Source organism: Artemia sp. Qi Xiang Cuo, chromosome 20 (assembly GCF_049724085.1).
Source record: "Artemia sp. Qi Xiang Cuo chromosome 20, ASM4972408v1, whole genome shotgun sequence".
Classification (NCBI taxonomy): Eukaryota; Metazoa; Arthropoda; class Branchiopoda; order Anostraca; family Artemiidae; genus Artemia; species Artemia sp. Qi Xiang Cuo.
The window spans coordinates 4,105,864-4,121,770 of NC_142813.1; the positions used below are offsets into that span (position 1 = coordinate 4,105,864).

The 15,907-nt window shown below is 34.4% G+C and overlaps 1 protein-coding gene across 1 annotated transcript in view; it reads left to right on the forward strand.

The window, feature by feature from the left end:
- The window catches only part of SCOT (Succinyl-CoA:3-ketoacid CoA transferase), an 81,270-nt gene that overhangs the window by 16,338 nt on the left and 49,025 nt on the right, over positions 1-15,907 (forward strand). Inside the window, exon 3 of the mRNA XM_089106450.1 lies at positions 10,133-10,341. Within this exon, the coding sequence (XP_088962576.1) occupies positions 10,133-10,341 (209 nt within the window). The remainder of the gene's footprint in view (positions 1-10,132; positions 10,342-15,907) is intronic.

Below are 15,907 nucleotides of genomic sequence, written 5' to 3' on the forward strand. Positions count from 1 at the left end.
TCTTAATAAAACCAGAAATAATTTGGCGGAATTTGTAAAGCCAGGAAGTATTGATTTGATGCCATGATTTGATGTACCATATTTCTAAAGGAATTAAACCAAACGAGTTAAATTTTCTCGCCAAAACTAGAAAGAATCTAACCAAATTGGAAAAGCCATGATGTCTCTAGCCATGATGGTAAAGCCAGGAAGTATTGATTTGATGCCATGATTTGATATACCATATTTCTAAGGGAATTAAACCTAACGAGTTAAATATTTTTTCCAAAACTAGAAAGAATCTAATCAAATTGTAAAAGCCAGGATGTCTCTAGCCATGATTAGACCTATCTTATTTTTAAAGTTGGTAACCAAACCAGTTAAAAAATCTCGATTAAACCAGAAATGATTTTGCTGAATTGGTAAAGCCAGGGAGTATTGATTTGATGCCATGAAGCCATGTTTTGATGTACCATATTTCTAGAAGTATTAAACCTTACTAGTTAAATAATCTGGCCAAAACTATAAAGAATCTGATCAAATCGGAAGATCCAGGATGTCTCTAGCCATGGTTACACCTATTATATTTTTAAAATTGGTAACCAAACCAGTTAAAACACCTTAATAAGACCAGAAATAATTTGGATGGATTGGTAAAGCCAGGAAGTATTGATTTGATGCCAAGAAGCCATGATTTGACATACCATATTTCTAAAAGTATTAAACCTAACCAGTTAAATAATCTGGCCGAAACTAGAAAAAATCTGACCAAATCCGAAAACCCAGAAACCAGTTACCAATCTTAGTAAAACCAGAAATAATTTGGCGGAATTGGCAAAGCCAGGAAGTATTGATTTGATGCCATCAAGCCTTGATTTGATATACTGTGTTTCTAAGGATATTGAACCTAACCAGTTAAATAATCTCGCCAAAACTAGAAAGAATCTAACCAAATTGGAAAAGCCATGATGTCTCTTGCCATGATGGTAAAGCCAGGAAGTATTGATTTGATATACCATATTTCTAAGGCAATTAAACCTAACAAGTTAAATATTTTCGCCAAAACTAGAAAGAATCTAATCAAATTGGAAAATCCAGGATTTCTCTAGCCATGATTAGACCTATCTTATTTTTAAAGTTGGTAACCAAAGCAGTTAAAAAACCTTGGTTGAACCAGAAATGATGTACCATATTTCTAAAAGTATTAAACCTAACTAGTTAAATAATCTCGCCAAAACTAGAAAGAATCTGACCAAATCGGCAAAGCCAGGATGTCTCAAGCCGTGATTCGACCTATCATATTTTTAAAGTTGGTAACCAAACCAGTTGGGAAACATTAATAAAACCAGAAATGATTTGGCTGGATTGGGAAGGCCAGGAAGTATTGATTTGATGACATGAAGCCATGATTTGATAAATTATATTTCTAAGGGTATTAAACCTAACCAGTTAGATATACGCCCCGAAACTAGAAAGAATTTGACCAAATCGGAAAAGCCAGGATGTCTCTAGCCATCATTAGACCTATCATATTTTTAAAGTTGGTAACCAAATCAGTTGAAAACCTTAATAAAACCAGAAATGATTTGGCAAAATTGGTAAAGCCAGGAAGTACTGCTTTGATGCCATGAAGCCATGATTTGATATATTATATTTCTAATGGCATTGAACCTAACCAGTTGAATAATCTCGCCAAAACTAGAAAGAATCTGACCAAATCGGAAAAGCCAGGATGTCTCTTGCCATGATTAGACCTATCATAATTTTAAAGTTGGTAACCAAACAGTTAAAAACCTTAATAAAACCAGAAATGATTTGGCCGAATAGGTAAAGCCAGGAAGTATTGATTTGATGCCATGAAGCCATGATTTGATATATTATATTTATAATGATATTGAACCTAACCGGTTAAATAATCTCGCCAAAAATAGAAAAAATCTGACCAAGTCGGAAAAGCCAGGTTGTCTCTAGCCATCATTAGACCTATCATATTTTTAAAGTTGGTAACTAAACCAGTTGAAAACCTTAATAAAACCAGAAATGATTTGGCTGAATTGGTAAAGTCAGGAAGTATTGATTTGATGCCAAGAAGCCATGATTTGACATACCATATTTCTAAAAGTATTAAACCTAACCAGTCAAATAATCTGGCCAAAACTAGAAAGAATCTGACCAAATCCGGAAACCCAGAAACCTGTTAAAAATCTTAATAAAACCAGAAATAATTTGGCGGAATTTGTAAAGCCAGGAAGTATTGATTTGATGCCATGATTTGATGTACCATATTTCTAAAGTAATTAAACCAAACGAGTTAAATTTTCTCGCCAAAACTAGAAAGAATCTAACCAAATTGGAAAAGCCATGATGTCTCTAGCCATGATGGTAAAGCCAGGAAGTATTGATTTGATGCCATGATTTGATATACCATATTTCTAAGGGAATTAAACCTAACGAGTTAAATATTTTCGCCAAAACTAGAAAGAATCTAATCAAATTGTAAAAGCCAGGATGTCTCTAGCCATGATTAGACCTATCTTATTTTTAAAGTTGGTAACCAAACCAGTTAAAAAATCTCGATTAAACCAGAAATGATTTTGCTGAATTGGTAAAGCCAGGGAGTATTGATTTGATGCCATGAAGCCATGTTTTGATGTACCATATTTCTAGAAGTATTAAACCTTACTAGTTAAATAATCTGGCCAAAACTAGAAAGAATCTGATCAAATCGGAAGATCCAGGATGTCTCTAGCCATGGTTACACCTATTATATTTTTAAAATTGGTAACCAAACCAGTTAAAACACCTTAATAAGACCAGAAATAATTTGGATGGATTGGTAAAGCCAGGAAGTATTGATTTGATGCCAAGAAGCCATGATTTGACATACCATATTTCTAAAAGTATTAAACCTAACCAGTTAAATAATCTGGCCGAAACTAGAAAAAATCTGACCAAATCCGAAAACCCAGAAACCAGTTAAAAATCTTAGTAAAACCAGAAATAATTTGGCGGAATTGGCAAAGCCAGGAAGTATTGATTTGATGCCATCAAGCCTTGATTTGATATACTGTGTTTCTAAGGATATTGAACCTAACCAGTTAAATAATCTCGCCAAAACTAGAAAGAATCTAACCAAATTGGAAAAGCCATGATGTCTCTTGCCATGATGGTAAAGCCAGGAAGTATTGATTTGATATACCATATTTCTAAGGCAATTAAACCTAACAAGTTAAATATTTTCGCCAAAACTAGAAAGAATCTAATCAAATTGGAAAAGCCAGGATTTCTCTAGCCATGATTAGACCTATCTTATTTTTAAAGTTGGTAACCAAAGCAGTTAAAAAACCTTGGTTGAACCAGAAATGATGTACCATATTTCTAAAAGTATTAAACCTAACTAGTTAAATAATCTCGCCAAAACTAGAAAGAATCTGACCAAATCAGAAGATCCAGGATGTCTCTAGCCATGGTTACACCTATCATATTTTTAAAGTTGGAAACCAAACCAGTTAAAACACCTTAATAAGACCAGAAATAATTTGGCAGGATTGGTAAAGCCAGGAAGTACTGATTTGATGCCAAGAAGCCATGATTTGACATACCATATTTCTAAAAGTATTAAAGCTAACCAGTTAAATAATCTGGCCAAAACTAGAAAGAATCTGACCAAATCCGAAAACCCAGAAACCAGTTAAAAATCTTAAAAAATACAGAAATAAATTGGCGGAATTGGTAAAGCCAGGAAGTATTGATTTGATGCCATGAAGCCTTGATTTGATATACTGTGTTTCTAAGGATATTGAACCTAACCAGTTAACTAATCTCGCCAAAACTAGAAAGAATCTGACCAAATCTGAAAAGCCATGATGTCTCTAGCCATGATTAGACCTATCATATTTTTAAAGTTGGTAACCAAACCAGTTAAAAAACCTTAATAAAACCAGAAATGGTCTGGCTGAATTGGTAAAGCCAGGAAGTATTGATTTGATGCCATTATTTGAGATACCATATTTCGAAAAGTGTTAAACCTAACCAGTTAAATAATCTCGCCAAAACTAGAAAGAATCTGACCAAATCGGAAATGCCAGGATGTCTCTAGCCATGATTAGACCTATCATATTTTTAAAGTTGGTAACCAAACCAGTTAAAAAATCTTAATAAAACAAGAAATGGTCTGGCTGAATTGGTAAAGCCAGGAAGTATTGATTTGATGCCATTATTTGAGATACCATATTTCGAAAAGTGTTAAACCTAACCAGTTAAATAATTTCGCCAAAACTAGAAAGAATCTGACCAAATCGGAAAATCCAGGATGTCTCTAGCCATGATGAGACCTATCATATTTTTTAAGTTGGTAACCAAGCCAGATAATAAACCTTAGTAAAATCAAAAATGATTTGGCTAAATTGGTAAAGCCAGGAAGTATTGATTCTATACCCTGATTTGATATACCATATTTCTAAGGGAATTAAACCTAACCAGTTAAATAATCTCGCCAAAACTAGAAAGAATCTGACTAAATCGGAAAAGCCAGGATGTTTCAGCCATGATTAGACCTATCATATTTTTAAAGTTGGTAACCAAACCAGTTAAAAAACCTTAATAAAACCAGAAATGGTCTGGCTAAATTGGTAAAGCCAGGAAGTATTGATTTGATGCCATTATTTGAGATACCATATTTCGAAAAGTGTTAAACCAAACCAGTTAAATAATCTCGCCAAAACTAGAAAGAATCTGACCAAATCGGAAAAGCCAGGATGTCTCTAGCCATGATTAGACCTATCTTTTTTTTTAAGTTGGTATCCAAACCAGATAAAAAACTTTAGTAAAATCAAAAGTGATTTGGCTAAATTCGTAAAGCCATGAAGTATTGATTCTATGACATGATTTGATATACCGTATTTCTAAGGGAATTAAACCTAACCAGTTAAATAATCTCGCCAAAACTAGAAAGAATCTGACCAAATCGGAAAAGCCAGGATATCTCTAGCCATGATTAGACCTATCATATTTTTAAAGTTGGTAACCAAGCCAGTTAAAAAACCTTAATAAAACCAGAAATGATTTGGCTGAATTGGTAAAGCCAGGAAGTATTGATGTAATCTTATGAAGCCATGATTTGATATACCATATTTCTAAGGTTATTAAACCTAACCAGTTAAATAATCTCGCCAAAACTAGAAAAATTTTTACCAAATCGGAAAAGCCAGGATGTCTCTAGCCATGATTAGACCTATCATATTTTTAAAGTTGGTAACCAAGCCAGTTAAAAAACCTTAATAAAACCAGAAATGATCTGGCTGAATTGGTAAAGCCAGGAATTATTGACTAAATCCCATGAAACCATGATTTGATATAACATATTTCTCAGGGTATTAAACCTAACCAGTTAAATAATCTTGCCAAAACTAGAAAGAATCTAACCAAATTGGAAAAGCCAGGATGTTTCTAGCCATGATTAGACCTATCATTTTTTTAATGCTGGTAACCAAGCCAGTTAAAAAACTTTAACAAAACCAGGAAGGGTTCGGGTTCGGAGGAATTAGCGACTGTACTAAAAGGATTAAAAAATAATGAGGCGGTGCTGATAGGGTGGTAAATGAGTTTCTTAAATATGGTGGCTCTGAGGTTAGAAATAAGCTATTGAAGATTATGAATATGAACTTGGAAAAAGGTGAAGTACCTAATGATTTTAGGAAAACCTTAATTAATCCACTTTATAAGAAAGGTGATAAAAGTGAGTCTGGTAATTATGGATGCATTAGTCTGGTATCTGTAGGTGGTAAATTACATTGTAATTTTGATACTTTTTAGATTGAGAGATGCTGTAGAGCAGGCCTTAAGTGAAGAACAATTCGGTTTCAGAAAAGATACAGGACGCGTCGACCACATTTTTACTCTTGAGCTAATGACTCATAAGTTCCAGAGTTTCCAAACAGCTTTGGCGCTTACCCTTACAGATTATTAGCAAGTGTTCGATTCTGTTGATAGAAGAGCTTTGGTAAAGGCTTTATCCTTGTATGGTCTACCAGACAAATACGTTAAAGTGATTAGTGCTATATACGAGAATAACACTGCTGCGGTTAAGGTAGGAAATGAGGTTAACAGCTGGTTTTGTATTAAATCAGGAGTTAAGCAGGGTTGTGTTCTATCCCCCTTTATATGGATTATTTTGATGGACTGTGTTTTAAGGAGCACAGGAAAGGCAATGGGAGACCACGGAATCAAATGGGGAGGAAAAGGTCTCCTGGACTTAGATTATGCTGATGATTTAAGCATCCTAGATGAAAGTGTGAGCAAAACGAATGAAGTTTTGGAGGTTTTGCGAGTTCAGGGTGCTAGAATAGGTTTGAAAATTAATGTCAAGAAGACTAAGTCACTAAGGCTAGGAATAAATGAAGATGAAAAGGGGAAGTTGGGTAATGAAAAGATTGATCAGGTCGACAGCTTCACTTACCTTGGTAGTATTATTAATAAAGATGGTGGGAGCAGTGAAGATGTCAAAAGTAGAACAGCCAAGGTTCAGGGTGTTTTTACACAGTAAGAAAAAGTTTGAAGGAGTAGGAAAATAAGTTTGCAAACCAAGATTAGAATATTAGAAGCTACAGTGATGACAGTAGTGAAATATTGCTCTGAAGCATGGGCGCTCCGAAAAGCGGATGAAGATTTGCTAGATATTTACCAGAAAAATTTCTTACGGATTGTTCTGGGTACCAGGTACCCGGCTGACTGACCGTATTCCAAACAATAGGCTGTATGGAAGATGTGGTTCAATACCGCTCTCTAGGGCTATAATGAAAGAAAGGTTGAGGTGGCTAGGGCACGTTGTGCGGATGAAGGATGACAGATTGCCGAAGATTGTTCTTTTCGGCCAACCTTCTAGGGCTAAACGGAAAGCAGGTCGTCATCGTCTGAGGTGGGAGGACGTCATAAATAAAGATATAACGGAAGGCTTTGAATAGATTGGGATGGAGGAGGAGCGTGCGTAGCTGTGTTGGCCTCAGGCGGCTCGGTGCTGCGGTGAGTTTTTAGTAGTAGTAATAATGATTCGGATGAATTGGTGCTGCCGGGTGCTGCCGGGCTAGTGCCCTTTTTAATAGTCGAAAGTAATAGGAGGGCAACTAACCCCCCTCTAATACCCACCTTTTCCCCAAACACATCCAATCAAAATTTTGAGATAGACATTTGGTTCAACGTAGTTGAAAGTTCTCGAAATTAGGTCTATGAGGCTGACACCCCCCCCCCACATCCCTCAGGGAAATGATTGTAAGTTATGACCTTGGGGACATATAAGGATTTTATAGTAAGCGTTCTCGTAGAAACTTCAAAAAGGGCTCATTCGATTGGAAATGGAAATGGCTAGTGCCCTTTTTAATGGTAGAAAGTGATTGGAAGGCATCTAACACCCCTTCCACGCCCACCATTTCCCCATACACATCCAATCAAAATTTTGAGATAGCCATTTTGTTCAACGCAGTTGAAAGTTCTGGAAATTATATCTTTGAGCAGGACATTCTCCCCAAAGTCTTCAGGTTAAGGGTTATAAGTTATGCCCTGGGGGGCATATAAGGTTTTTATTGAAAGCTTTGTTATAGAAACTTGAAAAAGGGCTCATTCGATTGGAAATTCAAAGGGCTAGTGCCCTTTTTGATAGTTGGAAGTGATTTGAGGGCAACTAACCCCTCTCTCACTTCCCCAAACACATCCAATCAAAGTTTTTATATATCCATTTCGTTCAGCGTAGTTGAAAGTACTAGAAATTAGGTCTTCGAGGATGATAACCCCCTCAGAGCCCTCAGTGCAAGGGTTGTGAGTTATGCCCTGGGGGCATATAAGGTTCTTATAGAAAGTTTTGTCATAGACACTTCTAAAGGGGCTCATTTGATTGGAAAACGAAAGGGCTAGTGCCCTTTTAAATAGTTGAAAGTGAATGGAGAGAAACTAACCCCCCTCTCACGCCCACCCTGTCCCCAAACGCATTCAATTAAAATTTAGAGATATGCATTTTGTTCAACGTTGTTGAAAGTTCTGGAAATTAGAACTGGAATTTAGGACGAACACCCCCCCCACTCACACCCATTATTTCCCCAAACACTTCCGATCAACATTTTGATATAGCCATTTTGTTGAAGGTAGTTGAAGGGTCCGAGAATTATGTCTTTGAGTATAACGACCCCCCCCCCACAACTCTCAGTGCTAAGGTTGTAAGTTATGCCCTGGGGGCGTAAAATGTTTTTATAAGAAGCGTTGTCGTAATAAGTTCAAAAAGGACTATTTTTTGGAAATCGAGAGGCCTATTGTTCTTTTTAATAGTCGAAAGTAAACGGAGGGAGAATCCCCCCCCCCACGCCCATCATTTCCCCAGCCATTTTCGATCAACATTTTGATATATTCATGTTGTTAAACGTGGTTGAAAGGTCTGGAAATTTGAGGATGATATCGCCATCCCCCCATAGCCCTCAGGACAAGGGTCTTAAGTTGTACTCTCAGGGTATATAAAGTTTTTATAGATATTTTATTCGTAGAAGGGTCAAAAAGGGCTCATTCGATTGGATATTGAGAGGACTAGTGCATTTTTTATTAGTCGAAAGTGATCAGAGGGCAAATTCCCCCCCACGCCCATAGTTTCCCCAAACACTTACAATTAAAATTTGAGATAGCCATTTTGTTCAACGTATTAAAAAAAGCTTATTCGTAAAATGAGCTGAAGAAATCAAAAATTAAACACTACTATTTGTGTCATAATTTTGAAAAGAGTCTATGTCGTTAAAAATTGCTCAAGAAGTTTCTCCAGTATATAAATAGCAGGCCAAACTATAAAATTCTTAAGAGAAAACCGGAATGATTCAAAATATTATTTTCTTTTTCGCTTAAAAAAAATATTTCAATGTAAAACGAACAGAAATTAATTAAAAAAAACTTTTTCCACAAAATAAGTTTTTCAACAAAAAAGAAAGAACTCCATCAAACCAAAAATGAACGAAAATAGAATCAACCAATCTACCAAGCATACAACTACCACAAATCAGTATCAATAAATAAATGAAACCCAAAACGAACAGAAATTAAAATAGATAACAGAGTCAAACTCAAAACGAGCAAAAATTAATATGAGTAGGGTTCAATACCCCTATGATTACTAAAAGCCAGAATAGAATTTGCGCTTTACTGAAAAATTCTTTTAAATGTTTTCACTTTTATAACTTTAAGATATCATTTTTTAAGGAATAAATATCAGCATATGTATATTAAACTGACAATGCACATTTTTTTCAGTAAATTCGTCTGAATTTTTTTCAGTTAAGTACAAATTATATTCTGGCTTATAGAAATCATATGGGTTTTGAACCCAACTCATGTTAATTTCTGCTCGTTTTGAGTTTGACTCTTGTTATCTATTTTAATTTCTGTTCGTTTTGGGTTTCATTTATTTATTGATACTGATTTGTGGTAGTTGTATGCTTGGTAGATTGTTTGATTCTATTTTCGTTAATTTTGGGTTTGATGGGAGTTGTTTACTTTTTGATGAAAAACTAATTTTGTGGAAAAAGTTTTTTTTTAATTAATCACATAGAAGATCAAATATTCCATAACGCCTGAATATGTCCCTTTCTCTTCCATCCATTCCTTCTTTTCTTTCTCCTCCCCCCTCTCTCTGCATCTTTCATAAGTCTTCTATCCCTGTCTGTATGTCAACATTGTTTCTGTATGTCATTGTAACATTTTTCTGTATGTCAACACAACTTTTTGGATTGTACTTTAACCACAGTGTATATAATTATCCAGTATGATCTTTCCCTATCTCACCCATTATAAAAACCCGGACCGAGGTGCGAGTGCTCCAGAGAACGTTTTTGCAGATATAAACATAAGCGGCATTAGATCTTTTCACGGGTAGACAAAGAATATTCACCTACGGAACAAGTACTGACAAAACCACTTGGCCGGTTCAACCAATAAGTGGACATTAAGTGCAGAAATAAGTGGGAGGAGCTTTTTGTTCACACCGAGAATGAAGAGCCAGAAATCATTTGCGGTAAACTTACTGGATAATTTTATAAACTGTGACTTTAACTTACTGTTCAGTATTTCTGTTTTTAGAGCGTTTGTGTTTTAGATGTATTTTACTATCTAGTGTATTTGTGTATTTTAGGTTTTGGTCTGTGTGGAATTCCAGATAACTTGATCAATGCCCTATTGACAACCAAACCAAAAGATCTGATAGTAGTGTCGAATAATGCAGGTGTTGATGATTTTGGCCTTGGTCTACTTCTGAAACAAAGACAAATCAAAAGAATGATTTCGTCCTATGTTGGAGAGAATGCCGAATTTGAAAGGCAATATCTTTCTGGCGAGCTTGAGGTTTTTTTTTTTTTTTTTTTTTTTTTTTTTTTTTTTTTTTTTTATTCCCTCAACAATTTAAAGAGGACTTATAATAATGTAAATTAATTTTTTCAAATTAATTTAATACCTTACTGTGGATTAGATCTGACCATTAATTATAACATACAGTTATTTATATTGTAGTTAATTAATTACCACATCCTTTATGATAATACAGTGTGTGTATTTTATAATTATGATGTATTTATTGTAATGGAACAATATTTAATAATGTTTATTTAATAACAATAATTTAACAGTACTATAATATAATATTAATAACAGGGAGTATATCGTCAAAATAATTTTAAATCAGATAACTGTATTTAGAATCAATTATTTTGAGGTGGACTCAGCTACTGCTACTGCTATAATTTTCTTATGTACACTTCTTGTTACTTTACAGATGAAATCAATATGTCATTTTACTTTAATGACAAATTATTCATTTTATTTTATAAAATTACGGGAATTTGGTGTAAGAAGTTTGCAATCTATGGCTGAGCACAAACATGATATTGGAAAAGAGCATACAACAAATAATTCTGTTTGTTGATTAGCTATGTCTTCTGCAGATAAAGAAATTTCTATTGAGGGCTAAAAAAAAATTATAGGCTGATTTTTTTCCTACAAAGTAATTTCCAACTTAATCGGGGTAATGAGTATTTGAAAAGGAAAAGGTTTTTCCCTTTGTTATACTGCAAAGAGGTTGATAACAAATGTACTAGGTTGGGCTCATTTGCACCAATGTCATCCAATTTTTCTTTACAAAAAAGAGAAAAAAAATCTTTTCAGTTCGTTCGATCAATAGTATTCCTTTTTTTATATTGTTTCTTCTCTATGACATGGAAATCCAGATCTCATATCTGATTACAGGCACTCGATTATTTGATTAATGATCTGAAGCCGTCACGCTCACGGCTTCCTGCGAACGTCGTAGGCTTATATGATAATAGATTTTGGATTAAAAACCAACGAATTCTTTTTAAGAAAAATGAAATTGCCTTTTTTTTTTTTTTTTTTTTTTTTTCACCACTACCTAATCACCGTTGGAAAATTTCTATAAGATACTATAAGATATATAAGATACTATAAGATATATAAAATAGCCTCTTGTTAAATGTTATTTGTTTTTAAATATAATTCGGTTTTGTTTTTCTTCGGACTTTATCCAATTTTTAGTTACAAAAACAAAAATAAATCAAATTGTTTATCAATTCTTTAATCGATTATTTAAAAAAAAAAAAATCTTATTTGTTTATAGTTGTTCTTTATCGCAAGAAATGGCTTGTATTAGATTTATTAAATTGTTTGGACAACGAGTTAAAATTCAAATGAATGGCAGTTTAATGGTATATCATAAAGTTTTGAGAGATGAAGTCTTGGCAGGCACCAAATTGGAAAACTTATTTTGTCAGTGATCTGAAATTGACTCGCCAATGGGTTTGTGATGATTGTTTGGTTTTTATTTGTGATTGGGTATTTGTGAATGGGTTTGTGAGGCTTTTGGTTTTTATTTACAGTTAGGAAAGGAGGCAGTATCCAAACACTTGTTTGCAGTGAAACTATATTCGTCTTGAATAATTTTAGAAAGAACTAATAAATTAAACTGAATATTTGATGTATAATAATATTAATTGCTGAAAGGTCATCAGTTCAAAATTTTACTCTAATTTTAATGCTTATTTTCAATATTAAGTACAAAAGAAAATATTTGTGATAAAATTAGTTTTCAGTAAAGCGCCAATGACACAGTCTTAGCAGGCACCATATTGGAAAACTTGATTTGTCAGTTGATTTGAAAACTTGATTTGAAACTTGATATGTCAAAACTTGATTGGAAAACTTCAGCTGAAATTGACTCGCCGACGGGTTTGTGATGATTGTTTGGTTTTTATTTGTGATTGGGTATTTGTGAATGGGTTTGTGAGGCTTTTGGTTTTTATTTACAGTTAAGAAAGGAGGCAGTATCCAAACACTTGTTTGTAGTGAAACTATATTCGTCTTGAATAATTTTAGAAAGAACTAATAAATTAAACTGAATATTTGATGTATAATGATATTAATTGCTGACAGTTCATCAGTTCAAAATTTTACTATAATTTTAATGCTTATTTTCAATAATAAGTACAAAAGAAAATATTGTCATAAAATTGGTTTTCAGTAAAGCGGCAATGACACAGTCTTAGCAGGCACCATATTGGAAAGCTTGATTTGTCAGTTGATTTGAAAACTTGATTTGAAACTTGATATGTCAAAACTTGATTGGAAAACTTCAGCTGAAATTGACTCGCCGATGGGTTTGTGATGATTGTTTGCTACTTCATAGGTCAGAGAAATCATGCTACCATGCATGATTATATAAAAAATGCCATATAACATCATACCCTAAAGAAGCAACAACAAAGAAAAAAAAATTGAAGAAGAAGAAGATGTATAAGAACAAGAAGAAGAAGAAGACTAAACTTTTTTGCAGTACTGGAAACTAGTGGGAACAGAAAGATATTAACTTATATATGACACATGAAATCATGCCAGAGGGAAGCAACAAGAAGAACAAGCGGAAAGAGAAAAGGAAGAAAACAAGAGAAAGAAGAACAAGCAAAAGAAACTAGAAGAAGAAAATGAAGAGCTATTGCTGTAACCATGATGTAGAAAAACAGTGGAAACGCAAAGTGATAACCAAGCGACTTTTTTAATTATTTTAGAGTCTTCTTTTTTTAATTTCATTCGGCTCTTGTTGTTGCAGTGAGACTTACAGCAATAGATCACAGCGTCTGAACTCGAGTTTATTCAGCAAACTTATTGACATTAAGAAAAATACTAAAAATAAAGAATAAGTTTTTACTTCGAAAAAAATAAAAGCGTAAGATTCTAGAACCCGTATTTTTCGAAAAATACTGGTTAATTTGATAGAAACAAAAGCTACTTTCATCCCCAATGTATTATGTTTTTATTCAAGAAGCTCATAAATCTGATTGATTTGTCCGAAGTATGAAAATAATGTAAAAAATTGAAACCAACATTTTCTTCAGAAAACAAAAAAATGCTTAAATCACGACTATTATTCACAATTTCTTATCATATAAACGATATTATTGGATAAAAGTTACGGAGATTAGTCTTAAGCAGGCAATAGAAATACTCTAGACGGCTATAACGAGTTAATTCTAAAGGAAGAAAGTGGACTTTATGATGAAATTTATGAGAATTAATGAGTATTAAGGCATTAACCAGGGTCGGATCCAGGATTTTTTTTCGGGTGGTGGTGGGGGGGGGCGGTTTGACTGAAGGATTTTTTTTGGGGGGGGGGGGGGTAAAAATAACTTTTAAAAACGCATCAAAAATTTGTTCATACTCATTTTTGTTACGTTTTTACGAGTCGGGAAAAATTTATAGGGGGGGGGGGGTCAAACACCCTACCTCACCCCCGGCTTTGGCATTAACACTGACGTTTTCAAATGTTACTTATTACTCATTAAGATTATTCATGACTGCATTCCAGTTGGAAATCAAAATTGAATTCGTATTTACTTAAAATTTAATACAAATTAAATTTGAAGCTGGATCGGTTTATTTAATAATGTTTAATATGTATCATAATGATTATTAAAGTATGATTACATTTAATGAGTATTAAATAAAATGTGAAAACTATGGGTGTTGTTCCCTGAATATTCATCAATTCTCATTGGATCAGTCATTTGCCTCGATTTCGCAAAAAGTTAACCGCATTCACAAACTTCAATTTGAAGTTAATTTTTGATCGTTCCGGCTGTTAAATTGCTGTCATATTGAACCCAAAAATTTAATTTTCATTAAATATAATTAACTTTTTGTCAAACCTGGAATGCACCCCATATTTTAATAATCGTTATAACTCGTATTAAGGCATTAGTTAATAAATTGTTCCAGGTTCAACGTTAACTCGTATTATATCTGCAGTAAATTCGTATTATATTACAATTTCCATCTGGAACATACCCTGTGTCAACTACCTCCATCGGTATGGTTCAGCCTGCTCTGTAGCATCTATAGCACCACGTCTTTGGTTTTATATTAGCTGGTGTTTGGCTGGTGTTATATCAGCTATATTAGCTTGTGTTTGGCTGGTGTTATATTAGCTATATTAGCTGGTGTTGGCTGGCTTTTACCAACGGTGTCAGTCTCGTAAAGCAAGAAGCTTGTTAATGAGAAGAAAAAGCTAAAGTTTAATTCAAAAAAACAACGCATTCATTTGGGCTATCACTGTGGTTCAAGTACTGCTACTCAACTCCAGGGGCAGGGTAGAGATAAAATTTTTGTTTTAGTGCTGCTGGTTAGTTAGTCCGTTACATTAGTCCGTTCCATGCTGCTGGTTAGTTACTCCGTTTCATTAGTCCGTTCCGTGCTGCTGGTTAGTTAGTCTGTTACATTAGTCCGTTCCGTGCTGGTGGTTAGTTAGTCCGTTACATTAGTCCGTTCCGTGCTGCTGGTTAGTTAGTCCGTTACATTAGTCCGTTCCATGCTGGTGGTTAGTTAGTCTGTTTCATTAGTCCGTTCCGTGCTGCTCGTTTGTTAGTCTGTTTCATTGGTCCGTTCCGTGCTGCTGATTAGTTAGTCCGTTTCATTAGTCCGTTCCGTGCTGCTGGTTAGTTAGTCCGTTACATTAGTCCGTTCCGTGCTGGTGGTTAGTTAGTCAGTTACATTAGTCCGTTCCGTGCTGCTGGTTAGTTAGTCTGTTTCATTAGTCCGTTCCGTGCTGGTGATTAGTTAGTCCGTTTCATTGGTCCGTTACGTGCTGGTTGTTTGTTAGTCTGTTTCATTAGTCCGTTCCGTGCTGGTGGTTAGTTAGTCTGTTTCATTAGTCCGTTCCGTGCTGCTCGTTAGTTAGTCTGTTTCATTAGTCCGTTCCGTGCTGGTGGTTAGTTAGTCCGTTACATTAGTCCGTTCCATGCTGCTGGATAGTTACTCCGTTTCATTAGTCCGTTCCGTGCTGCTGGTTAGTTAGTCCGTTTATATATTCTTATTAAACATATTGTTTGCCTTTTTTTGCTTCCACACACTTTATCGTCCATTAATTTGTACAATTTTTGCGCGTAATAAATCTACATCATATCGTAACTGGGGCATCAAAACGTCTTGACTGAACGTCAAGACGTTCAGAACGTCTTGAGCGTCAAGAACGTTTTGACAAAATGTCGTGATAAGACTCGAAATGCCTTTAGTGAGGATAACCATTTAGTGGTGCTATGTGCATTAATTTCTATTTGCCATCCTTATCCTCATCCTTATTATTTGGGGTATGACTTTTATTATCACTTTACGCAGAACCAAATGACAAAAAATACTTTGCTACAGCGTTGCCACCGAGTATTTCTTGAAGAATTTCAAAGCTTGCCATAATTTTGTTCATCTTGTTTTTTTATTGTTGGTCTTTTATGGTCTATTGTGGTAGCAAAATAAGCCAAAATACTTTTGTATGATTGTATGTTTCAAACTGGGAATGATCTTTTCTTTAATGAAAAACGTTCTTTTCATCATTTGTCATTAGTTTAAAAATTCT